Source organism: Heterocephalus glaber, unplaced genomic scaffold, assembly GCF_053883595.1.
Source record: "Heterocephalus glaber isolate CG9 unplaced genomic scaffold, H.glaber_assembly_v1.0 deba00001481, whole genome shotgun sequence".
NCBI lineage: Eukaryota > Metazoa > Chordata > Mammalia > Rodentia > Bathyergidae > Heterocephalus > Heterocephalus glaber.
Window position 1 is genome coordinate 46,086,652 of NW_028258317.1, and position 20,953 is coordinate 46,107,604.

At 36.3% G+C, this 20,953-nt stretch overlaps 1 protein-coding gene across 1 annotated transcript; it reads left to right on the forward strand.

Moving 5' to 3' along the window:
- The first annotated feature begins 14,246 nt into the window (after nt 1–14,246).
- LOC101718386 (prorelaxin) lies at nt 14,247–19,272 on the forward strand. The gene is made up of 2 exons (XM_004838242.3): nt 14,247–14,588; nt 18,841–19,272. Exons 1-2 carry the CDS (start codon nt 14,372–14,374, stop codon nt 19,182–19,184), a joined length of 561 nt encoding a protein of 186 aa, XP_004838299.1. The 5' UTR covers nt 14,247–14,371; the 3' UTR covers nt 19,185–19,272.
- The last annotated feature ends 1,681 nt before the right edge of the window (nt 19,273–20,953 follow it).

The following is a 20,953-nucleotide window of genomic DNA, read 5'->3' on the forward strand; positions in this document are numbered from 1 at the left end:
CCAGCCAACCACGAACTGAAACCTCTACAAACTGTGAGCTAAATAAACCTTTCCTCTATTAACTTTGTTTTTTTAATTTAATTTAATTTTTTTATTAAATTCTTTTATTGGTACATTGTAGGTATACAACACAATTACATTTCTCATTGGGAATTGTACCTTTACATAATGCATCTTGGTTCTTAGTTTTTCCCCATTCCTAGCCCTCCCTTCACGCCCTCCACCCTTCCTTATTTACAAAGACTTTATTTCCATTTTTTCCATTTCTCATCATTTTTCCTTTCCCTTCTTTCCTTTCCCCTGCCCCTCCCACTACCCCTACCCCTTTGGACCTTTTCTTCCTATTTTACATTTTCGATTATTCATTCTAATCATTGGTACATTTTAGGTATACAATATAATGACATTCATCATTGGAAATTTGCACCTTTACATAGTCTCTCTTGGTTCTTATTTTTCACCCTTGCCCAGCCCTCCCTTCAACCCCTCCAGTCTTCCCTATTTACAAAGATTTTGTGCCTATTTTTCCATTTTCTCACATTAATCCCATTCCCTTCTATCCTTTCCCCTAGCTCACGCACTTCCTTCCCCTTTGCCCCTTTTCTTCCTATTTCACATCACCTATTGTACATTTAGTCCTTATTTACATTTTCAGTTTCTCACACCAGAGAAACTATTTGGTATTTACACATGTGTGTCCTATTTATTTCACTTAAGAGTATTGCCTCAATGTGCATCCACTTAAGCTATAAATGTCTCTCATTTCTCATTTTTGATGGCTGAGTAGTACTCCATTTTATTAAAAAACCCATATTTTCTTTATCCAGTCTCCAGTTGATGAGCATTTGGGCTGTTTCCAAGTTTTAGCTATTACAAACTGTGCTGCTATGAACATGGGTGCACATATATCACTGTGGTATGATTCTTTTAATTCTTTGGGGAAGATCCCCACCAGTGGAATAGCAGAGTCAAATGGGACTTCCAGTCCTAGTTCTTTGAGGTATCTCCATACTGATTTCCACAGTGCTTGCACCAGTCTACACTCCCACCAGCAGTGGAGCAGGGTTCCTCTTTCCCCACAGCCCCGCCAGCATTTGTTATTGGTTGATTTCACAACAGCAGCCATTCTTTCTGGAGTGAAGTGGAATCTCAGTGTTGTTTTCATTTGCATCTCTTGAATGACCAGTGATGTTGAACATTTTTTCATGTATTTATTTGCTATTTCTACTTCTTTATCTGAGAAATGTCTGTTCATTTCAGATGCCCATTTTTGGATTGGGTCTTTAAATTTGGAAGGTCTGATCTTTTTAAGTTCTTTATAGATTCGAGATAGTAGACCTTTGTCCGAGGAAAAGAAGGTGAAGATTTTTTCCCACATTGTGGGTTGTCTCTTCACACTGCTGGTGGTTTCTCTTGCTCTGCAGAAGCCTTTTAATAAGAAGAGATCCCATTTGTTGATTGTGCTAGTTCACGGACAACTGAGGTTTTGTTCATAAAATCTTTTCCTACACCGATGTCTTCAAGGGTTCTACCTAACCTCTGTTCCAACTGGTTCAGAGTTTCTATTTGAATATTTAGATCTTTAATCCATTTTGATTTTAGTTTAGTGCATGGTGAGAGATATAGGTCTAGTTTTAATCTTTGGCAAGTTGAAGCCCAATTTTTCCAGCACCATTTATTAAAGAGGCTATCTTTCCTCCAGTGAGGGTGTTTGGCTCCTCTGTCAAAGATGAGATGGCTGATTGTGTCTGGCGTTGTTTCTGCATCTTCTAATCTGTTCCACTGGTCCTCAAGTCTGTTTCTTTGCCAGTACCATGCTGTTTTTATCAGAGTAGCTTTGTAGTAGAGTTGCAGGTTGGGGATTGTGATACCCCCTGCCATGTCTCTGTTACCTAGAATTGCTTTTGCTATTCTGGGTCTCTTCTTGTTCCAAATGAATTTTTGGATTGTTTTCTCGAGGTCTATGAAGTATGCTGCTGGGATCTCAATTGGAATTGCATTAAATCTATATAGCAGTTTTGGGAGTATGGCCATTTTCACTCTATTAATCCTTCCTACCCAGGAGCAGGGGATGTCTGTCCATTTTCTGATATCATCTTCAATCTCTCTTTTCAGAGTGCCATAGTTTTCAGAGAAGAGGTCTTTGATTTCTATCGTTAGGATGATTCCTAGGTATTTCAGTTTTTTGGATGCTGTTGTGAAAGGAATTATTTGCCCTATTTCTCTCTCAGTGAGTCTGTCATTGGTGTAGAGGAAAGCTATTGATTTTTGTGTGTTGACCTTGTAACCAGCTACTTGACTGAATTTGGTTATTAAGTCTAGAAGACTTTTGGTGGAGTTCTTGGGGTCTTCTATATAGAGTATCATGTCATCTGCAAATAATGACAATTTGACTTCTTCTTTACCTATCTTTATTCCTTTTATTTCTTTCTCTTGTCTAATTGCTGTGGCTAATGTTTCCGAAACTGTATTGAACAGGAGTGGTGATAGTGGACATCCTTGTCTTGTTCCTGATTTTAGTGTGAAGGATTTCAGTTTTTGACCATTGAGTATGATATTGGCTGTTGGTTTTTCATAGATGGCTTCTATCAGTTTGAGGTAGAGACCATCTATTCCAATTTTTTGTAGGGTTTTTATCATAAATGCATGTTGGATTTTGTCAAGTGCTTTTTCTGCGTCTATGGAGATAATCATATGGTTTTTGTCCTTGGCTCTATTGATATAGTGTATTACATTGATTGATTTTTGTATATTGAACCATCCCTGCATCCCTGGGATGAATCCCACTTGATCAGGGTGTATGATCTTCTTGATGATCTTCTGCATTCTGTTTGCCATTATCTTATTAAGGATTTTTGTATATATGTCCATTAGTGAGATTGGCCTATAGTTCTCTTTTTCCGTTGGGTCTTTCTCTGCTTTGGGGATCAAAGTGATGCTTGCTTCCAGGAATGAATTTGGGAGTATTGCTTCCCTTTCAATTTCACTGAAGAGTTTAAACAGTAGTGGCAGTAGTTCCTCTCTAAATGTCTGGTAGAATTCAGCAGTGAAGCCATCAGGGCCTGGGCTTTTCTTAGTTGATAAGTTTTTAATTACATTTTCAATTTCATTGGTTGATATTGGGTTGTTCAGAATTTTTAGGTCTTCTTCGTTCAACTTTGGTAATTCATATGTATCTAGGAATCTGTCCATTTCTTCTGTGTTGTCCATCTTATTGGCGTATAGGTTCTGAAAGTAGGTATTGATAATCCTCTGGATTTCTGCTGGGTCTGTTGTCATTTTACCCTTTTCATTCCTAATTGCATGGATTTGGGCCTTTTCTTTCCTTTTTCTGATAAGGTTGGCTAAGGGTTTGTTAATTTTGTTGACTCTTTCGAAGAACGAACTCTTGGCTTCATTGATTTTTTGTATCGTTCTCTTAGTCTCCATTGCATTGATTTCTCCTCTAATCTTTATAATTTCCTCCCTTGTATGAGCTTTGGGGTTGTCCTGTTCTTCTTTATCTAGAAGCTTGAGGTTCAGCATCAGGTTGTTTAATTGAGCTCATTCTGTTTTCCTAATATGCATATTCACTGCTATGAATTTCCCTCGTAAGACAGCTTTCATTGTGTCCCATAGATTCCCATATGTTGTATTGTCATTGTCATTTAATTGAAGGAACTGTCTGATTTCTTTTTTAATTTCCTCTGTGACCCATTGGTTATTCAGAAGTGTGTTGTTCAATTTTCACATGTTTATGAAATTTTTTGAGTTTCTTTTGCTATGAATCTCCAATTTCATTGCACTATGGTCTGATAATATACAGGGGATAACTTCAATTCCTTTGCACTTACTTAAACATGTTCTATGTGTGAGTATGTGGTCAATTTTGGAGAATGACCCATGTGCAGCTGAGAAGAATGTGTATTCTGATTTTGTGGGGTGGAAGACTCTGTAAACATCTGTTAAGTTCATTTGTTCAAGAGTTTGATTGAGTTCTAGTATTTCATTACTTATTTTTAGTCTAGTTGATCTATCTATTTGTGACAGTGGGGTGTTGAGGTCCCCCACTACAATTGTGCATATATGATTTTTCATGTCCGTTAGTATTTGTTTTATATAGTTGGGTGCACTAGTGTTTGGTGCATAGATATTTATGATTGTCATCTCTTCCTCTTGGATTCTTCCCTTTACAAGGATGTAGTGTCCTTCTTCATCTCTCTTAATCAGTGTTGGTTTGAAATCTACTTGATCTGCCAAGAGGATAGCTACTCCTGCTTTTTTTCAGGTTCTGTCACATGGAGTATTGTTTTCCACCCTTTAACCTTCAGTTTATGAGTTTCCTTTTGAATGAAGTGTGTTTCTTATATGCAGCATATTGTTGGATTTTGCTTCTTGACCCATTCTGCCAGTCTATTTCTTTTGATTGGTGAATTGAGACCATTAACATTGATGGTTATAACTGAAACGTACTGACTTGTCATTGCCATGACTTTTTCTTTTTGTTGGGTTCTCCCTCTTTCCATTTAATTTCTTGTCATGCCAGATGGGTTCATTCTGCTTTGCTTCCTGGGGTTGTGATCCTCAATGTCTGTTCCTAGGATATTGCGTAAAATTCTTTGGAGTGCTGGTTTGGTATTCACGAAGTTCCTAAGGTGCTCTTTGTCATGAAAGTATCTTATTTCTCCATCCATTTTGAAAGATAGTTTTGCAGGGTACATCAATCTGGGTTGGAGGTTGTTTTCTTTTAGGGCTTGTAATATGTCTCTCCAAGCTCTTCTTGCCTTGATGGTTTGTGTTGAGAAGTCTGCTGTGATTCTGATGGGCTTTCCTTTGTATGTGATTTGTTTCTTTTCTCTGACTGCTTGGAGAACTTTGTTCTTCTGTTGGGTTTCTGGAGTCCTATTATATGCCTGTGTATAGATTTTTTTTATCAAGGCTAGTTGGAGTCCTATATGCCTCACTTATCTGTATGTCAAGTTCTTTTCCACTGCTTGGGAAATTTTCTGCCATCACTTCTGTGAACAGTTTTTTTATGTCATCTGCACTCTCTCCTGTTTCTTTATTGACTCCAATCAGTCTTATGTTATTCTTCTTTGTGTCATCTAGCAGCTGCTAGATTGATTTCTCGTGGTCCCTGACAATTTTAAAGCAATTTTTCTTTTCCTGGTCACTAACTGGAATCTTATCTTCTATATCTGAAATTCTATCCTTACACTGGTTCATTCTGCTGCATAAGCTTTCAATGGAGTTTTTAATATCCTGGAAATCTGTTTGCATCTGTTTTATGGATTCCATTTGTTTCCTATGTTGGGATTCCATCATATTCCTCAGCTCCTCTCTAGATTTATTAATCATGTCTTCCACTATGGGCACAATCTGTGCTATTATCTGAGAAATTATTTCTGATTTCATTTTTTCCAGATCCTCTTTTGTTGCCCATTCAGGGAGTCCAGGTGGTTGAGTATCAGAGTGTTCTGTCTTGTCTCCCTTTGGGGTTGCTGTAGGTGATCTGGAAGTCTGTTTTTGAGGCTTGTTTATGTGTCTTCTCATTTCCTCATTGGCGGGGGGTGGGGTGCTGCTGGCACCCACGTGGCTCACCTCCTCTGCTCTGGGAGTGGTGGGATGGCGGCCGGGGAGCCTCCTTTTGGTCTCTGGGATTGACTCACCTCCTCTGCCCTGGGAGAAGTGGAAAGGCAGCCGAGGAGCCTCCTCCTGGGCACTAGGATTGGCTCACCTCCTCTGCCCTGGGAGCAGTGAAATCTCTTATCACATTTAAATGTTGCCAATATCTCTAACCCACTGACTTTCATATACATTCCACACTGGTTTCCTTTGCAATTTTGAAACCTTCATCCAGCTATAACCCTAGGTTTTCAGTCTCTCCTAGGACATAATTTCATGTAATGCATCCTGATCTCTATTCTTCTAATATAAAATGACATGCCCAAAGAGGTGAGAAAAAAATAAGAAATTATTCATCTTCCTTAATTTATTAATGTAGATATTTCTAATGATTTGCTGACAAGAAGCTTTTTTGAAGGTCACAATTTCCCTCAATTTTTCGTTTGGTTCTTCTTGATAAGGCAGAAATAGGGAAGTCATGTTCAAACTCTTTTGAAAGTTGAGATAGCTGAGTATGCACTAGCTAGAAAAAAGAAGGCCCTGGGTTAGTCTCATTCAATTTCTCTGCTAATGTTAGAAACATCAAAAATGTCAATGTTTATTTGTTGCCCCAAAAAATTCCAGTTCAGCTTTTAATGTAGCCACTTTATCTGCCAATTCGAACACAGTTGTCGTTCTCCCCTGAAGTGACATATTGAGTTCATTGAGCAGTTTGAATATATCATACAAGTAAGCAAGTTTTATGACTCATTCTGTGTCACTGAAATGTGCTACTAGTAGTAACTGGTTTTCTAAAAGAAATCTCTGAAGCAGCTTTCATAGCTCAAAATCTCTAGCCAGTGATTTGCCTTTAGAAAGCAATCTCACATCTGTGTATAAGAGGAGTCATGTATGCTCTGTGTTCTCACAGAGCTACATATATAGATGTGAGGTAAAACTATGTACCTTGATGTGGTCAACAATTTTAATCACATCCCATAAAATGTTAACTTCAGATGACATTTTTTGGCTTTCCAATATTTCTCTATGGATGACATGCTCACATTCAGAAATGGCCTCTTTGACCTAAACAATGAAACCAGAAAGCTGTCCAGTCATGGCAGAAGCTTTTATCCATGTATATAATGACCAATTCAGTTTTCCTAGTACATAATCATTCAAAGACTTGAATAGTTCTGCACCCTTGCCATTGGCAACAAATATGCACATTATTTACCCTCAAGCAGATCCTCCCGAAAAATCTATTGCACAAAATAAGCATTGTTGCCAATATCAGTAGACATGTTAACCTGAATTGTATAGCATAATGACTTGTTAATCCTCTCTAACAATTGTGCCTCGCTATCCTCTGCTGTTTCTTCAATTTGTCTAGTTATGGTGCTAGCTGAAAGAGGAACTTTGCCATCTTTTAAACTTCATCTTCTTCTAAAAGTTCAAGAACAAATATCCTTAGCAGTAGCCAGGGTTAACTCTTCACCAACAGTAAGAGCTTTTATTAATCTAGAGCAATGTAGTTAGCCACTAAGAATGATGCTCTCAGTACAGTCACTTTTGATGAAGTGGTGACCTTCAGTAAGTACTTCTGTTCTTCAGGTTCATATTATTTTTCTTTTGACAAATTCCAAAGGCTTGTCTTTTAATGCAGGGTGCTTGGTCTCCATTTGACAAAGCAGTTTTGAAAGTGTTATGGATTCCTTGGACAGCTGGTTGCCACATATTATACAAAGAAGGCTTGGAGAATGTGAATCCCCTCTTGCAATAAACCCACAATTGAAGTAGGCATTAGTATTTTCTTTTAAATGCAGTTTTTTTTTCCCAGTAATCTTAGAGTATTCAGCTGTCTCATCATTGTCTCTTACCCCCTTTTCAAAGAAACACTCCAGTGACTTTTTAAATTCATTTTGGCTAGAGTTAGTTCATGGGTTTACCAAAACTGACTGAGAAAAGTGTTCAGTGTGGGAAATAGGTATGGACCGAAGTGGTAAATAAACTAATGGGTGCGCCATGCACAGTCTAAGAAAAGTGTCAGAGTCTAACTTAAAGCCTGCCACCAGATGCTGTTGTACAAGTGAAGTATTTCAATTCACTTGGCACTATAAAGTCTAACACCAGATGTAGCTTGTCACTTGCCATTCACTGATAAGGTTGTGATATAAGTCTTCAAGTAATTGATTATAGTCTCTTTGTAGTCAAACAACACTGCTCATGTTCATCTGTATTTGAAGGCACTCCCCAGCACTAGCATCACCTCTTCAGCTCCACCTCAGATCATCAGACATTAGATTTTCATAAGGCATGAGCAAACTAGATCCATGATATGCATGATATGCACAGTTCACAGTAGGGTTTACGCTCCTATGAGAATCTACTGTTGCCACTGCCCTGACAGGAAGTAGGATTTGGGAGGTAATGTGAGCTAAGAGGTGTGGCTATAAATACAGAGTAATATGAAGCTTCATTTGTTTGCTTTCTGCTCACCTTCTGCCGTGTGGCCAGTACCAATCCATGGCCCAGGGGTTGGGGACCACTTTTGTAGGTCACACAGACCTAACAGACATTGACAGAAAAGTTCATCTCACATCTGTAGAGAATAGACTATATATTGGACCCAAAAAGCAAGCTTCAACAAATTTTTAAAAACTGAAATCCTATCATGTATCTTTTTTGACAACAATGGAATAAAATTAGAAATAAAGTGTGGAGATAAGATGGGAAGAATGAGGCCTAACTGGCCTCCTTGGTGAACACTGAGAAGAGGGCATGCAAGTGTGCTAACATGCTGCAGGGAAAAGTAAAAACACCTGAGGTTAAGTTGTTTACCTGGAGAAGTACTGAGGTGGGTGGGAGACAGATAAATCCTGTGGAATCTAATTGCTTGTGCCCGTGTCTGAATGAATAAAGCCAAGGCTCACCAGTCATATGGGGCTTTGTGTCGAAGGGAGACATGAGCCCCTTGGCCCCCCCAGATTTTAACGTATTTCTGTGTCTCTTTATTTTTCATCCTCATCAACCCTTAGTCAGGTTCGAGCTTGTAGGCTGGTTCCTACAATAAAGAACAAAAGAAACTTTAGAAATGGTAACAAATGCAAGGAGACTGAAGAACACATTATTGCATAAGCAATGAGTCACTGAAAAGATCAAAAGGGAAATTAAAAAATTTCTCAATCGTGTCCATCCACCCTGTTTTACCATAATAAAAATACACTGTGTTCTATTAGTTAATAGTAAAAAATTGTATTGTGTTCTATTAGTTTGATGATGCCTCAATACTGACTGTATCTCTTTTCCTGTATATCTTAAAACAATATTATGTTAAACAACAAAATTTCAACCTGAAAAGAAAACAAAGTTCTAAAAACAAATGAAAACAGAAACACAACATATCAAAATTTATGGAAAACAGCAAAATCAGTCCTAAGAGGGAAATTTATAAAAATAAAGTACTTCAAAACATAGTAAGATTTTAAATAAACCATTCAAAATGTCCGTACTAGCCAAAGTAATGTACACATTTAACACAATACCTATCAGAATACCAATAGCATGCTTCATGGAACTAGAAAAAGAAATCCTAAAATTCATATGGAAGCATAGTCAAAGCAATCTTGAATAAAAAAAAGCTAGAAACATCACAATACCTAGCTAGTTTCAAGACACACTACAGAATAATAGTAATCAAAACAGCATGAAAACTGGCATAAAACAAATAGACTAATTAAACAGAAGCAATCTCCCAGAAATAAACCATATAACTAGTCAGCTGATTCTCAATAAAAGTGTCAATAACATTAGATAAAGGACTGCCTCTTCAATACATGGTGCTGGAAAAACGACATCAACCTGCAGAAGATGGAAATTGACCTCTATCTTTCACCCTGTACAAAAATGACAGGGTCATTTTTGACCAAAATGGTCAAAGACCTAAAAGTAAGATATGGAACTCTACTAGAAGAAAACACCAGTATAGACAATGACTTTTTAAATCATCCCAAAAGTGCAGGAAACAAAAGCAAAAATAGACAAGTAGAATTATATAAAACTAAGAATTTTCTACACAGGAAAAGAAACAATCAACAGACTGAAGAGACAATCTGCAGGATGGGAGAGAATATCTGCAAAGTATCTGGCAAGGAACTAATAGCCAAAATATATAAGGAACTCAAAAAAACTCAACAACAACAACAAAAAAATCAATTAAAAATGATCTGCAAATCTGGAAAATATAATGTTGAATGAAACCAGACACGCAAGTTTAAATACTGTATGGTATCTTTCATTTGCATGAGGCAAAATGTAAACAAAGAAAATGATAAAGAAGGGATAGAAAGAGACAAGGGTATGGATCTCTTGCAATAGGGAAGTGGTCCGAGGAAGTGGGAACAAGGGCAAGGGGTGAGAAGGAGGGGAAGAGGAAATGAGAGGCCATGTACAAGAACCTAATAACTTCAATTAATGTGAGCACCATTTGCCATAATATGAACTAAGACAAATAATATTAAATATTAAATAATATTAACAAGTACGAAAAAGGGGATAGAGGAACCTGAGCAGGATGGGGAAGGAGGAGGAAAGGGGAAAGAGATTTAAAAAAAAAAAAAAGCTGTAATATGTACATGTAACCATTCCCCAAGATGATTATAAACTGTATGAATTGCAAACATGTACTAATAAAATAAAAAATTATCTGCAAATGATCTTTATGGACATTTCTCAAGAGAAAAAATATAAATGGCCAACAAATGAACAGTATCATTAGCTACCAGGGATATGCATATAAAAACTACAATAACATCTTAACTCCAGTAAGAATGGCTATTATCAAAAGACAAAATAATGACTAATGACAAATATGGCAAGGATGTTAGAAAAAGGGACTCTCAAATGATGACTTTTGGGGGTGGATCTTCCAGTGCTGAACCAACACTGCCATCCCTATAACAAAACCACTTTCTACATCCTGCCAGATCTGACTTCTAATAGTTTGTTTTGTTAAACAAATTTCTATCTATGTTCATACTTTTTTCTTCTATTATCTTTATCCAGTTTTAGGGTTAGCACAATGTTGAGTTCCTAAAATGAGGGGAGAAGTGTTCCTTCTTTTTTCTGCTTTAATTGTTTGATATAATTTATCAGTTAAAATGTTTATGAGCCTGCTGTTGTCATATAGATAGGTTTTCAAGCTAGGAATATACTTTCTTTAATAGGTGCTATTCAAATGTTATATTTCCTCCAGAGTTAGTTTCATTAATTTGTCTTCCAAGGTACTTCTTAGAAATTGTCAAATTTATTTCAAAAAAGATTTTTTGTAATATGCTTTCTATATCCTTTTAAATTTTGTAAAATCTGTGGTAATGTCTCCTAGAGCCTAATATTGTAATTTAAAAAATGTATAACTGATATTGTGTAACAGGAAGAAAAGATCTAAAGGAGCAGGGTAATTGGGAGGGGTAGGGGAAGGGAAAAAAGGGAAAGGAAAAAATATGAGAAGAGAAAAAAATGGAAACAAGGTCTTTGCAAATAGGGAAGGGTGGAGGGGGTGAAGGGAGGGCAAGGGAAGGGGAAAAAAAATAAGAACCAAGAGACTCATGTAATGGTACAAGATCCCAATGATGAATGTAACTATTTTATACCTAAAATGTACCAATAAAGTTAATGGGGGGAAAAAAAAGGACTCTCATACATTGCTGATGGGAATGTAAATTAGTACAGCCATTATGTAGAACAGTATGGAGGTTCCTCAGAAAAACTAAAAATACATGTTCCATAGGATCCAGCTATCATACTGGGAATATATCCATATTTATTGCAGCACTATTCACAACAGCCAAGTTATGAAATCAACTTATATGCCCATTGGTGAATGAATAGGTAAGGAAAATGTGCCATATACAACCAATGGAATTTTATTTAGCTGTAAAGAAGAAAGAAACCTTGCCATTTATAGAACAATGGATGAAACTGGAGGACATTATGTTAAGTGAAACAAACCAGGGCCAAGGATTTAGCTCAGTGGTTCCATTGCCTGCCTCTAAAGAGCAAGGTCCTGAGTTCAATCCCCAATACCAAAAATAAAAAATAAAAAAATAAGCGAGCCACAGAAAACAAGTACCACATGTTCTTTCTTACATATGGGAGCTAAAACACGGTTGATCTGAATGTGTGATTGATTGGAATAGTGATTGTTACAGGCTGGGAAGTGGGGTGGAGAGTAAGGGTAGTTAGGTAACTGACACCAAAACACAGTTGGGTAAACAGAGTAAGTTGTAGTGTTATGTAACACAGTGGAATAACTATAATTCACAATAATCTACTAATATATTTTATAAGGATCTAGACAAGAGGAATTCAAAGACTAAACATAAATTATATGGAGAGGGAAATGCTAATTACCCTGATGATCTATGTATGCTATATTCATGTGTGGACATGTTGCACTGTACCACACTAATATACAGAATTACACGTTAATAAAAAATTTATTCTTTCTTTTTCTTTGCATCTCCCTTTCCCTGCCCTGTCCCTGTGCTTGTCCCTGTCTTGCCCCCCGAAAATCCTAAAACAGTGACTATCATGACTGATAAGGGTCTATAGAATAAGCATCCAATATATCCAACATTAGGCACTAAATGGTGCCAATAAGCTCCTCCCATCTTTTCAGTCAGCCATGATTAGCATTTGGCCTTTCTCCTGTTGCTTTCTACATCATGGCTCAAAAATGGCTGTTTCATCTGCCTTTTTCAATGTCTGTTTCAGTCAGGAAGGGAAGGGGAAATAAGTAGGCTTAGTGCTTGAATTAGGAAAGCAAAAACTTTGCCAGCCAACTCCATAAGTTGTCTATAGGCTGTACTGGCCAGAAAAACTATGTCATATGAATACTGCTATTTAAAGAGACATTGAGAAATCACAAGTAGCACTTTACAAGCTTCAAGAGTCCAAGCTTTTGTTTCTTCAGTGACTTTTTCCAAGACATTGATTTGTATGGATTAATCTTCATTATTCCGAATAACTCTCATTAGAACAGGACTCCCAAAGAATGGGAGCTTTGGAATCTAGATGACATGGAGTAGAATCCTGGCTCCAGCACTTGCCAGCTGTATGCATGGATACATTTATTATTTCTCTTTTAAAAGGCTTTTTTTGTTTATTTGCTTGTCTTTTAAGAAGAAATCTCTTTTATTTGTACCTATAAAGCCTATGAAGGCTGCATTTGCCTGTTACTGCTAATAGTGAGGTAAGCCCACATCTGGCACATGTATGTGCTGGCTAAAGTTGCATTAGAAAAGTGGATAAACACTCTCATTTTGTTTCCTTCCTTTGTAAAATATGAAAGTGGCTACTTCACTGAACAGTTGTGAGGTCTCTATAAAACACAGGCAAAGCAAAAAATTAAAACATCTGTAGAAATTTAGTTTCCAGTGAGCAATTAATTTGGAAGAAAGCCTTGAAAATATAGTATTTTGGTAATAACTGTTGACCCAAAAATACCTTTAAATTTCAGTATTGAGAAACTTCGCCCAAACTGCTTCTCCTAGTGAAAATCACTTTAAAGAATAATGCCTCTAACCAAACCACAGCTTTGCTCTGGTTATTTATTTATTTAAGAATTACACAATGCCTTATATTTGACTAATGCTGACTGAGCCCTGTTGAAATATCACCAAAGAAGAAATTAGAAGTATTTTACTCAATAGCTCTATTTCCAAGTGAGTTAATCTGGGATTATGAGCACAAGCAAATAAATTATTGAAAAATATGAACCTATTTGCACTTAAAAGTTTTCTGTACATTGAGAAGATTTGTTCAAGGGGCATGCATGTTACATCAAACTGTTGATTTTTTTAAGTTAAATTAGAAGGTGTTAAAAATCACCTCTTACCAAATGCAGCAAATATAGACTAATAAAAGAACATATAATTTTTGTGTTGTAACATGGTACCAAAATATTCTTTCTGGGATTGTGGAGTTCTGGTAGTTTTTCTTTTCTTTTTTTCCTCTTTCTTTTGCAATATCTGTATATGTAGAATATAATCTCAAAATAAACTATTTAGTTAACTGGTTACAATCAAACTATCTCACAGAGGAGTCGAAGGAAAGTCCAATGGAGAAAATGTGTTGTGCCTTCAAGACATTACTGTACAGCTGACAGTGCTTTTGCTGGAAACTTTAATGTTTTTACTAGGATTCAGATTAAAAGTCATCAGTTTTTCCCCTCTTGCCAACTATTTATCCATTCACCAATTTTATTTCCTAAGGATTGATATATCAGGTACTATGTTATTTAACTATAATCTGATTTAGATTTGAAGCTTATGTGGCAAATATTCATGCTAGAAAACTTTGGATTGTAAGATGATAAGTGATCTTAACTTTATTTTTGTTGATTTTTAGTGTAATGGCCATAGTTCACTCTATGATAAAGGAAGGCTGCAAATACAGAAAAACTTCAGTATGCATGATTGTTTGAGCATAAAAGAAAAAACATCAGTAAGATGGCCAAGGATAGAAAGATGGGGAAAGAAGGAAAGATGGGGAGGGTGATGAACAAAAGCTGAGGAAGAGAATTCCATGGAGATACATGGAAAAGGGTGGAGCTAGCACCACTGACTTAAGAGCTGAGTGACAGCCCAAAGGATATAAAAGCCTGGTTGGGCAAGATAGGGAAAGCAGCCTGAACCCTAGGGAAGGCACACAGGTACAGCTTAGGAGGGGACAGCAGAAGCCATTTCCAAAGGCTGTAATACCCAGAGAAGCAGACACCAGGTCCAGGATGTTGCACCTCTTCTCTTTCCACCTCTTAGGAGTTTGGCTGCTGCTGCTGAGCCCCACTTCTGGAGTGGTACCTTCTGGATGGTTGGATGAAGTTATTAAGCTATGTGGCCGAGAATTAGTCCGTGCCCAGATAGACATTTGCGGCAAGCTCTCTTTGAGAGCCATGGCTTTGGCCCAGGAGGAAGAGAGCCTTCGGGGATCTGGACCATCCACAGGTGAGAACTCTCCCCCTCAACCACCACCATCCAGCCCTGCCATTCAGCACTTCTCACTGGTCTCAGTCTGCCAACCAGTCAGAACAGGAATAGCATGTGCTATTCTTCCCACTGGCAGCCAGGGAAGTGATGTCTGAACAAGGTAGAAGCCACAGAAGAGGTGATGCTGCCAAAATCTCCACAGAAGGCAGGACCATTCCTGGACTGCTGAGGAAAAGCTGAGCAAGCCAGATAGCTGGGGTGGTGGCAACTGGGAACCTGGATGGAGTTGTGAGGAAAGGGGGCAGAAAGTGAGGTAGTGAGCTGGCTACCCAGGCTCTTTGTGTGCTAAAGGGCATGCGGCAGCACTGAGACCTCTATGACGTCCTGAAATGGGAGACAGGAGGGTCTTAGATTTCACAACTTCTCTACTCCATGTGACCTATTCCATGGAGAACCTCCACGCCGCAGGCCTACACACACCCTTTTTAAATGTACCTTCCACTTCTTGGGTGAATTGGGTCTTTAGGTTTATCTGAAGGGGCCAGGTGGGGTGGGGTGGGGAAAAGAAACAAAAGTGACAGGAGAACTGAAGAGAAAATTGAGGGGGATCAGAGAGAAGGGAACCTTGCCCTTCAGACCATCACAGCTGAAGGTCTTTCAAGTTTTGGAAACTTCATTGATGCTTTCAAGTTTTGAAAACTGCAATAGATATATTCTTAAACCAAGATCTCAGAATTGACCACAGCTCAAATCTGGAATGGCTTTAAAAATATTTTTGTTAGTTACAAAGCATTCATAAAGATAATTTTGGGGCCGGGGATTTAGCTCAGTGGTTTCGCTGCCTGCTGCACAAGCGCAAGAACCCGAGTTCAATCCCCGGTATTAAAAAAAAAAGATAATTTGGAAGCTAAGTTACAATAGCAGTGAAAACCCACAAAGGATAGGCTAGTGTAATCAGTTTATGGTCATGTTAAATTCAGAGAAGGCAAGGTCAATCACCAACAATTAAGTCATTCATATCATATATATAATTTATGACAAGGCACAATGAAATTGTATAGGTTATATACTATATATAAGCCACAACTAAATTTTATAGGTTATATACTATACATAGTCATGCAAAATTATTGTGCACAAAACATACATTTACTTCTCTTTCATAGGACTTAAAGTATAATTTTAAAGTTATTTAATTTTCCACATGGTTAGATACTGATTTATTGAATGCCAGTTTTTACATAATTCTTACATAAATTTAATAGAATACCACAGTCTAGGAATTTACTAAAAAACTAGATAAGACTAGATTGTACTGCATTTGCTACTAATATGAAAGGAAAATATACATAAAGACAGTAAGAAAAATGGAAAGCACCAGTACATATTAAACACTTTGAAAAATACATGTGAATATGAGAAAATGAAAATATATTAAATAAGGAAATAAATGCTAACATTTGAATATAAGTATGTTATCTTTTGCATTTTCAATTCTCATTATGCTATGAGCAGTTTTTCATCATTTTATTCTATAAAACCCAATTTAAACTTTCTATATAGCATTCTATGCCATACATCTTGCATATATATTCATGTGCCACATAACAGCATTTAGTCAATGAAAGATTGCATCTATAGTGGTGGTCTCAACATTTTACTGAGCTGAAATTTCCTATCACCTAGTGATATAGGTGTGCTAAAGTCAAAGTAAAATACCATACTCTCACGTTTGTGGTAATGCTGTTGTATACAAACCTACCTCACTGTCAGTCGTATAAAAGTAAAGCAATACAATTATATGCAGCACATAACACTTGATAATGATGATAAATAATTATTACTGGTTTATATACTTAGTATACTTTTATTATTTTAGGATGTATTTCTAATTTTTTTTAAGTATATTGTAAAATAGGATGCTGTGTTATGCTGGCAGTAACCTCCTGCATCTCTTGTTTACCACATCCATTGATTGCTTCAAGAGACCCTGTCAAATAGCTGAACTCTACATCTAGAACTATGTAAATATACTCTATGATGTTTGCACAGTGATAAAATAAAATAACAGCACATTTCTAGAACATTTGCCTTTCTTTAAGTGACACATGACTGTATATTGAAACACTGTTAGACATTTAGATTATTTCCAAATTGTTGTTGAAAATGGTTTGCTGAGCACATCCATATATAGATATTTGGCCAAATTTCCATTAGCTTAGAAGAGACCTGTGCTTTAAAAAATATTTGAAAAGGACTTTCTATATCGCTACCTAATACATAACTTAATTTGAAACAGGCTAACAAAATACTGCCTGCACGTACAGATTTACTAGAAGTACATGTCAGTAATTTGTGATTCATATGAGTTTTCATACCTCTATCATTATGTATTAAATTTGCTTTTACATTATTAAACTATTAGCTAACCATTTTACCCCCAAAATTGTGCTAAAGTAGCACTCATTATATCTCTTTTAAAAGTAAGATATACTTTTAACTAGAAGAGGCCTATATTTTGGAATTTGAGTCCAAAGTATAGTGACTAAGAGGTACTGTGTTTGTCTGAATTCAGATAGATTAGAACATTAAATTTGAGTCTGGAATCCATAAATCAGAAGTGTGGATTACAGAATGTTTCAAACCAAATTTAAAAATAAAAGGCTGCAAAACACACAGCACATAAATAAACAATACAAACTACATCTGTTCTGTTTAATTCATTTACTGGCTTTCAATGTATAGAAAGTTAACATCAGCTTTTCTCAGCATTCAATAAATTCCCAAGTAGAGAAAGATTAAGGGCAAGGACAGGATTATAATAACTAGGGTAAGTCAAACTTAGTCTTACTGAAAGAAAATGCCAAAATTTCTGGCATAACTAGAAATGGCATAAAATCTCATCTGTCATTGCCAGTATAGAACTTGAATGAAAGAGAGCATTATGAGAAAAGACAAGTAATAGCATATTATTACTCTGCCAAATTCCAACAACTGAAGTTTATAGTGGCTAAAGAATAACTAAATTCTTGCTGCAGGACTTTTTAGGAAATAGAAGAGCCCTAGAACCACCCCTGCCTAGGTGAAGGAACAGTTTTATCTCATTTGTGGCTAACCAAGTATCCACTGTCTTCACTTAGACATATCTTTCAGTATGTTTGCATTATTTCAAGAGTAATAATGTCTTATTAATAAGTTGAAGGACAATTTTGCTGTCCATGAAGAGGAGCAGCAAGAACTGATCCAGGTTTACCCTATAATTAAAATTTCACCTATATTTCTAATTTCTTTGTGTGCTAACTCTCAAATTAATTGGGATGGGTGAAGCTAGGAGACACTTTATGTGACTGACAAGTTTTTTGAGGGCAGGAAAGTTTTTCTTTTATTTCAGTCTCCTAGTTGGCAGTATCAGACACATGGAAATAGTCAGTGAATGTTCAACTAAACTGAATGAGTATAAAGAAGAAGAAAGATGTCAGCTGGTTCCAGCAGGTTCCAAACCCAGTTTCCAACCTTAATATTTACTGCCATAGTGCATGGTCTATACCTCTGGAACACATACCATACACAAGTACACTAGTTAGTATACACACACCACAGATTCTAACTTCTCCTGGAAGTCCATGATTTGTGGTTGGCGTTCTTTTAACCCATTTCTCTCTTTAATATAAAACACTATTATCTTGGAATAAGTACTCTGGGAAAAAGAAATTTCTAGATGTTTGAGTGATATCAGAGATTTGTAGCCTCTGCTGATTTACCAGAGCTGTTAGAAATTTGGCCTTTTCAATTTTATTTTGAAGTCAGTTAACTTGCCACCACGGAACATTTGATAGCTTAAACTATTTAAAATCCTTTGCAATGGTTACTATTATAACTCAGAAATTACTTAGCCATGAAGAAAATGACTCAGGTAAAAATAAATCAATCTGTACACAAAATAAGTGTTTTCAATAACCAAAATGACATCTCAAAAATAAGAGATCAATGTCAAGGAATGATAGTATTATGATAAAAAGCAATGAGGGGATGATGAAATATGACATGACTAAACAGAGTAAAACAGAATGCTGAAAAGATTATAATACTTTAAGATGACCAATTATAAACAAGGTAAGTTATTTAGATATTAGTATGCTTGCTGATTCTGTGTCAATGTTTAATTTTATTGAGTTAATGCTTTCCTTTTTGACTATGCAAACATTTGTAATTTTCCTGATGCTCCTTGACATAAATATTTTTCTCCCTCTCTCCATTTTTAACTTAACAGAAACCATGCTATCCTCTATCAACAGAGATGCAGACTCCCAAAATATGTTGGAATTCATTCATAATTTGCCACAAGAGTTGAAGGCAGCACTGTCCAAGAGCCAGCCATCATTACCACAGCTACAACAATATGTACCTGCATTAAAGCGTTCAAATGTTGGATTTCAAGAGCTTAAGAAAACTATTCATAACAGACAATATGAAGCAGAAGATGATAGTCATTCTGTATTAAAATACTTAGGGTTGAATACTCATTCACCAAAAAAAAGACAGTTTGATACGTCAATGAGTGAGAAATGTTGCCAAGTTGGTTGTACCAGAAGATCTATTGCTAAATCATGCTGAGATGAAGTTAATGGTGTATATCTCATCAAATTTCCACATATATTCTTGATGATATTTCTCTGACGCTTCTTTCTGGTTCCCTTGATTACTGGACTATGAGAAATCAATATTAATATTTGGATTTTTCATTTTGTATAAAATATTCTTTATATTATTTCTGTTTAATAATATTTTTATGCAAGTCTTTTGTCATTTCTATTAGTCTTATTACATTATTGCTTTTTAGTGTTGTTAATTTAAAAATTACTGTAAAATTTTTATCACTTTAAACACAAAAAATAACAGACTTTAATACAATGCCTAACACTAGTTACAGAAAATAGACCAAAAGACTTTTATTGATCTTAACAGTTAGACCCTGTATACATAGAGCCACAAAACTTGGTCTCTCCTGATAGATTTTAAAGCATGTTTTATTGTTTTTGCAAACAATCAGATTGGGCTTAAGTGTATTTAATTTAGTTGAGAACATACAAACTTGAGTGTTTTCAAATTGAGGCTCTACTCTCAGGTCTAGCTTCTAACAGACAAAAATAGTAAATGATTTTTCAAAGAAAAAAAATGAATAGACATATATAGGAGGAAAAAACAATTAGAATTACGTTAGTAAGGAAAAAGACTTTAATATTTTAGCACTTACGGCCCATTTCTTAAAACAAGATAATTGTGAAATGGTACTAAAACTTGTAAGAAAAATAATTAATATAGTGATTTCAGCAGTTAGCCAGTTCCTTCAAATTACCAACACATAGGGCCAGGGATTTAGCTCAGTGGTTCTTTCGCCTGCCTAGCAAGTGCAAGGTCCAGAGTTCGATCCCTGGTACCAAAAAAACAAAAACAAACAAAACAAAACAAAAAAATTACCTACACATACATGTTCACAAGCAAATTATAATCAGAATTTAAAGGAATTAAGACAGAAATTCCTGTATTTCAAATTCCTTACATAACTAATAATTAGACCTCTAAGATTCATTAAATCTTCACCAAGGTCACTTTGCAAAGCTTCATAAAAGACTATAAAACATCAGAGACCATACATCACCTTGTATAATGCCAGAAAGGATGCTATCTAAAAATGAAGCTTTCAAAGCTCAGAGACCTGAAAAGGGCACTGCCGTATGCAGAAGGCTAATCTTCAGGCCATACCCTGGTCCATGTGCCACGTGCCCCACCCAAAAAAATTCCATAGAGGCAAGCTCCTGGAACCAGAGTCTACATTTATTTCTTCTGATGATATGACCACTTTTTTTTTTTTTTGGTACCAGGGATTGAACTCAGGTCCTTGTGGTTGCAAGGCAGGTGGCAGAACCACTGAGCTAAATCCCTGGCCGATATGACCACTTTTAAAGTGGTAAGAGATAATTGTGGTTAGTCATCTACTATAAACAATCAGTTAGCATCTTTAGATAACTAATGTTGTGCTACCAAAATCTACCTAAATGCCATGAGAAGCATCATTGTAGCTCAGTGCAATTCTCACATTTAAAAAATTGTTTATACATATGTATCAGTCAGAATTGGGCTTTTTTTAGACAACATAAAATTCTAAAACTGGCTTAAAAATGCTTATGGAATAAGTGTCTAACATGGTTAGCCTTTGAATGATGCCAAAAGGTTCCTGCCACCTTTCCAATCAGCCATGAACAACATATAGGCCTCTCTCCTGATGCTCCTCAGCTCATGGCATCAAGATGGCTGTTTCACTTCCCTTTCTCAGTATCTGTTTCAGGCAGGAAAGGAACAATAAGGTTCAATAGTTGGATTAG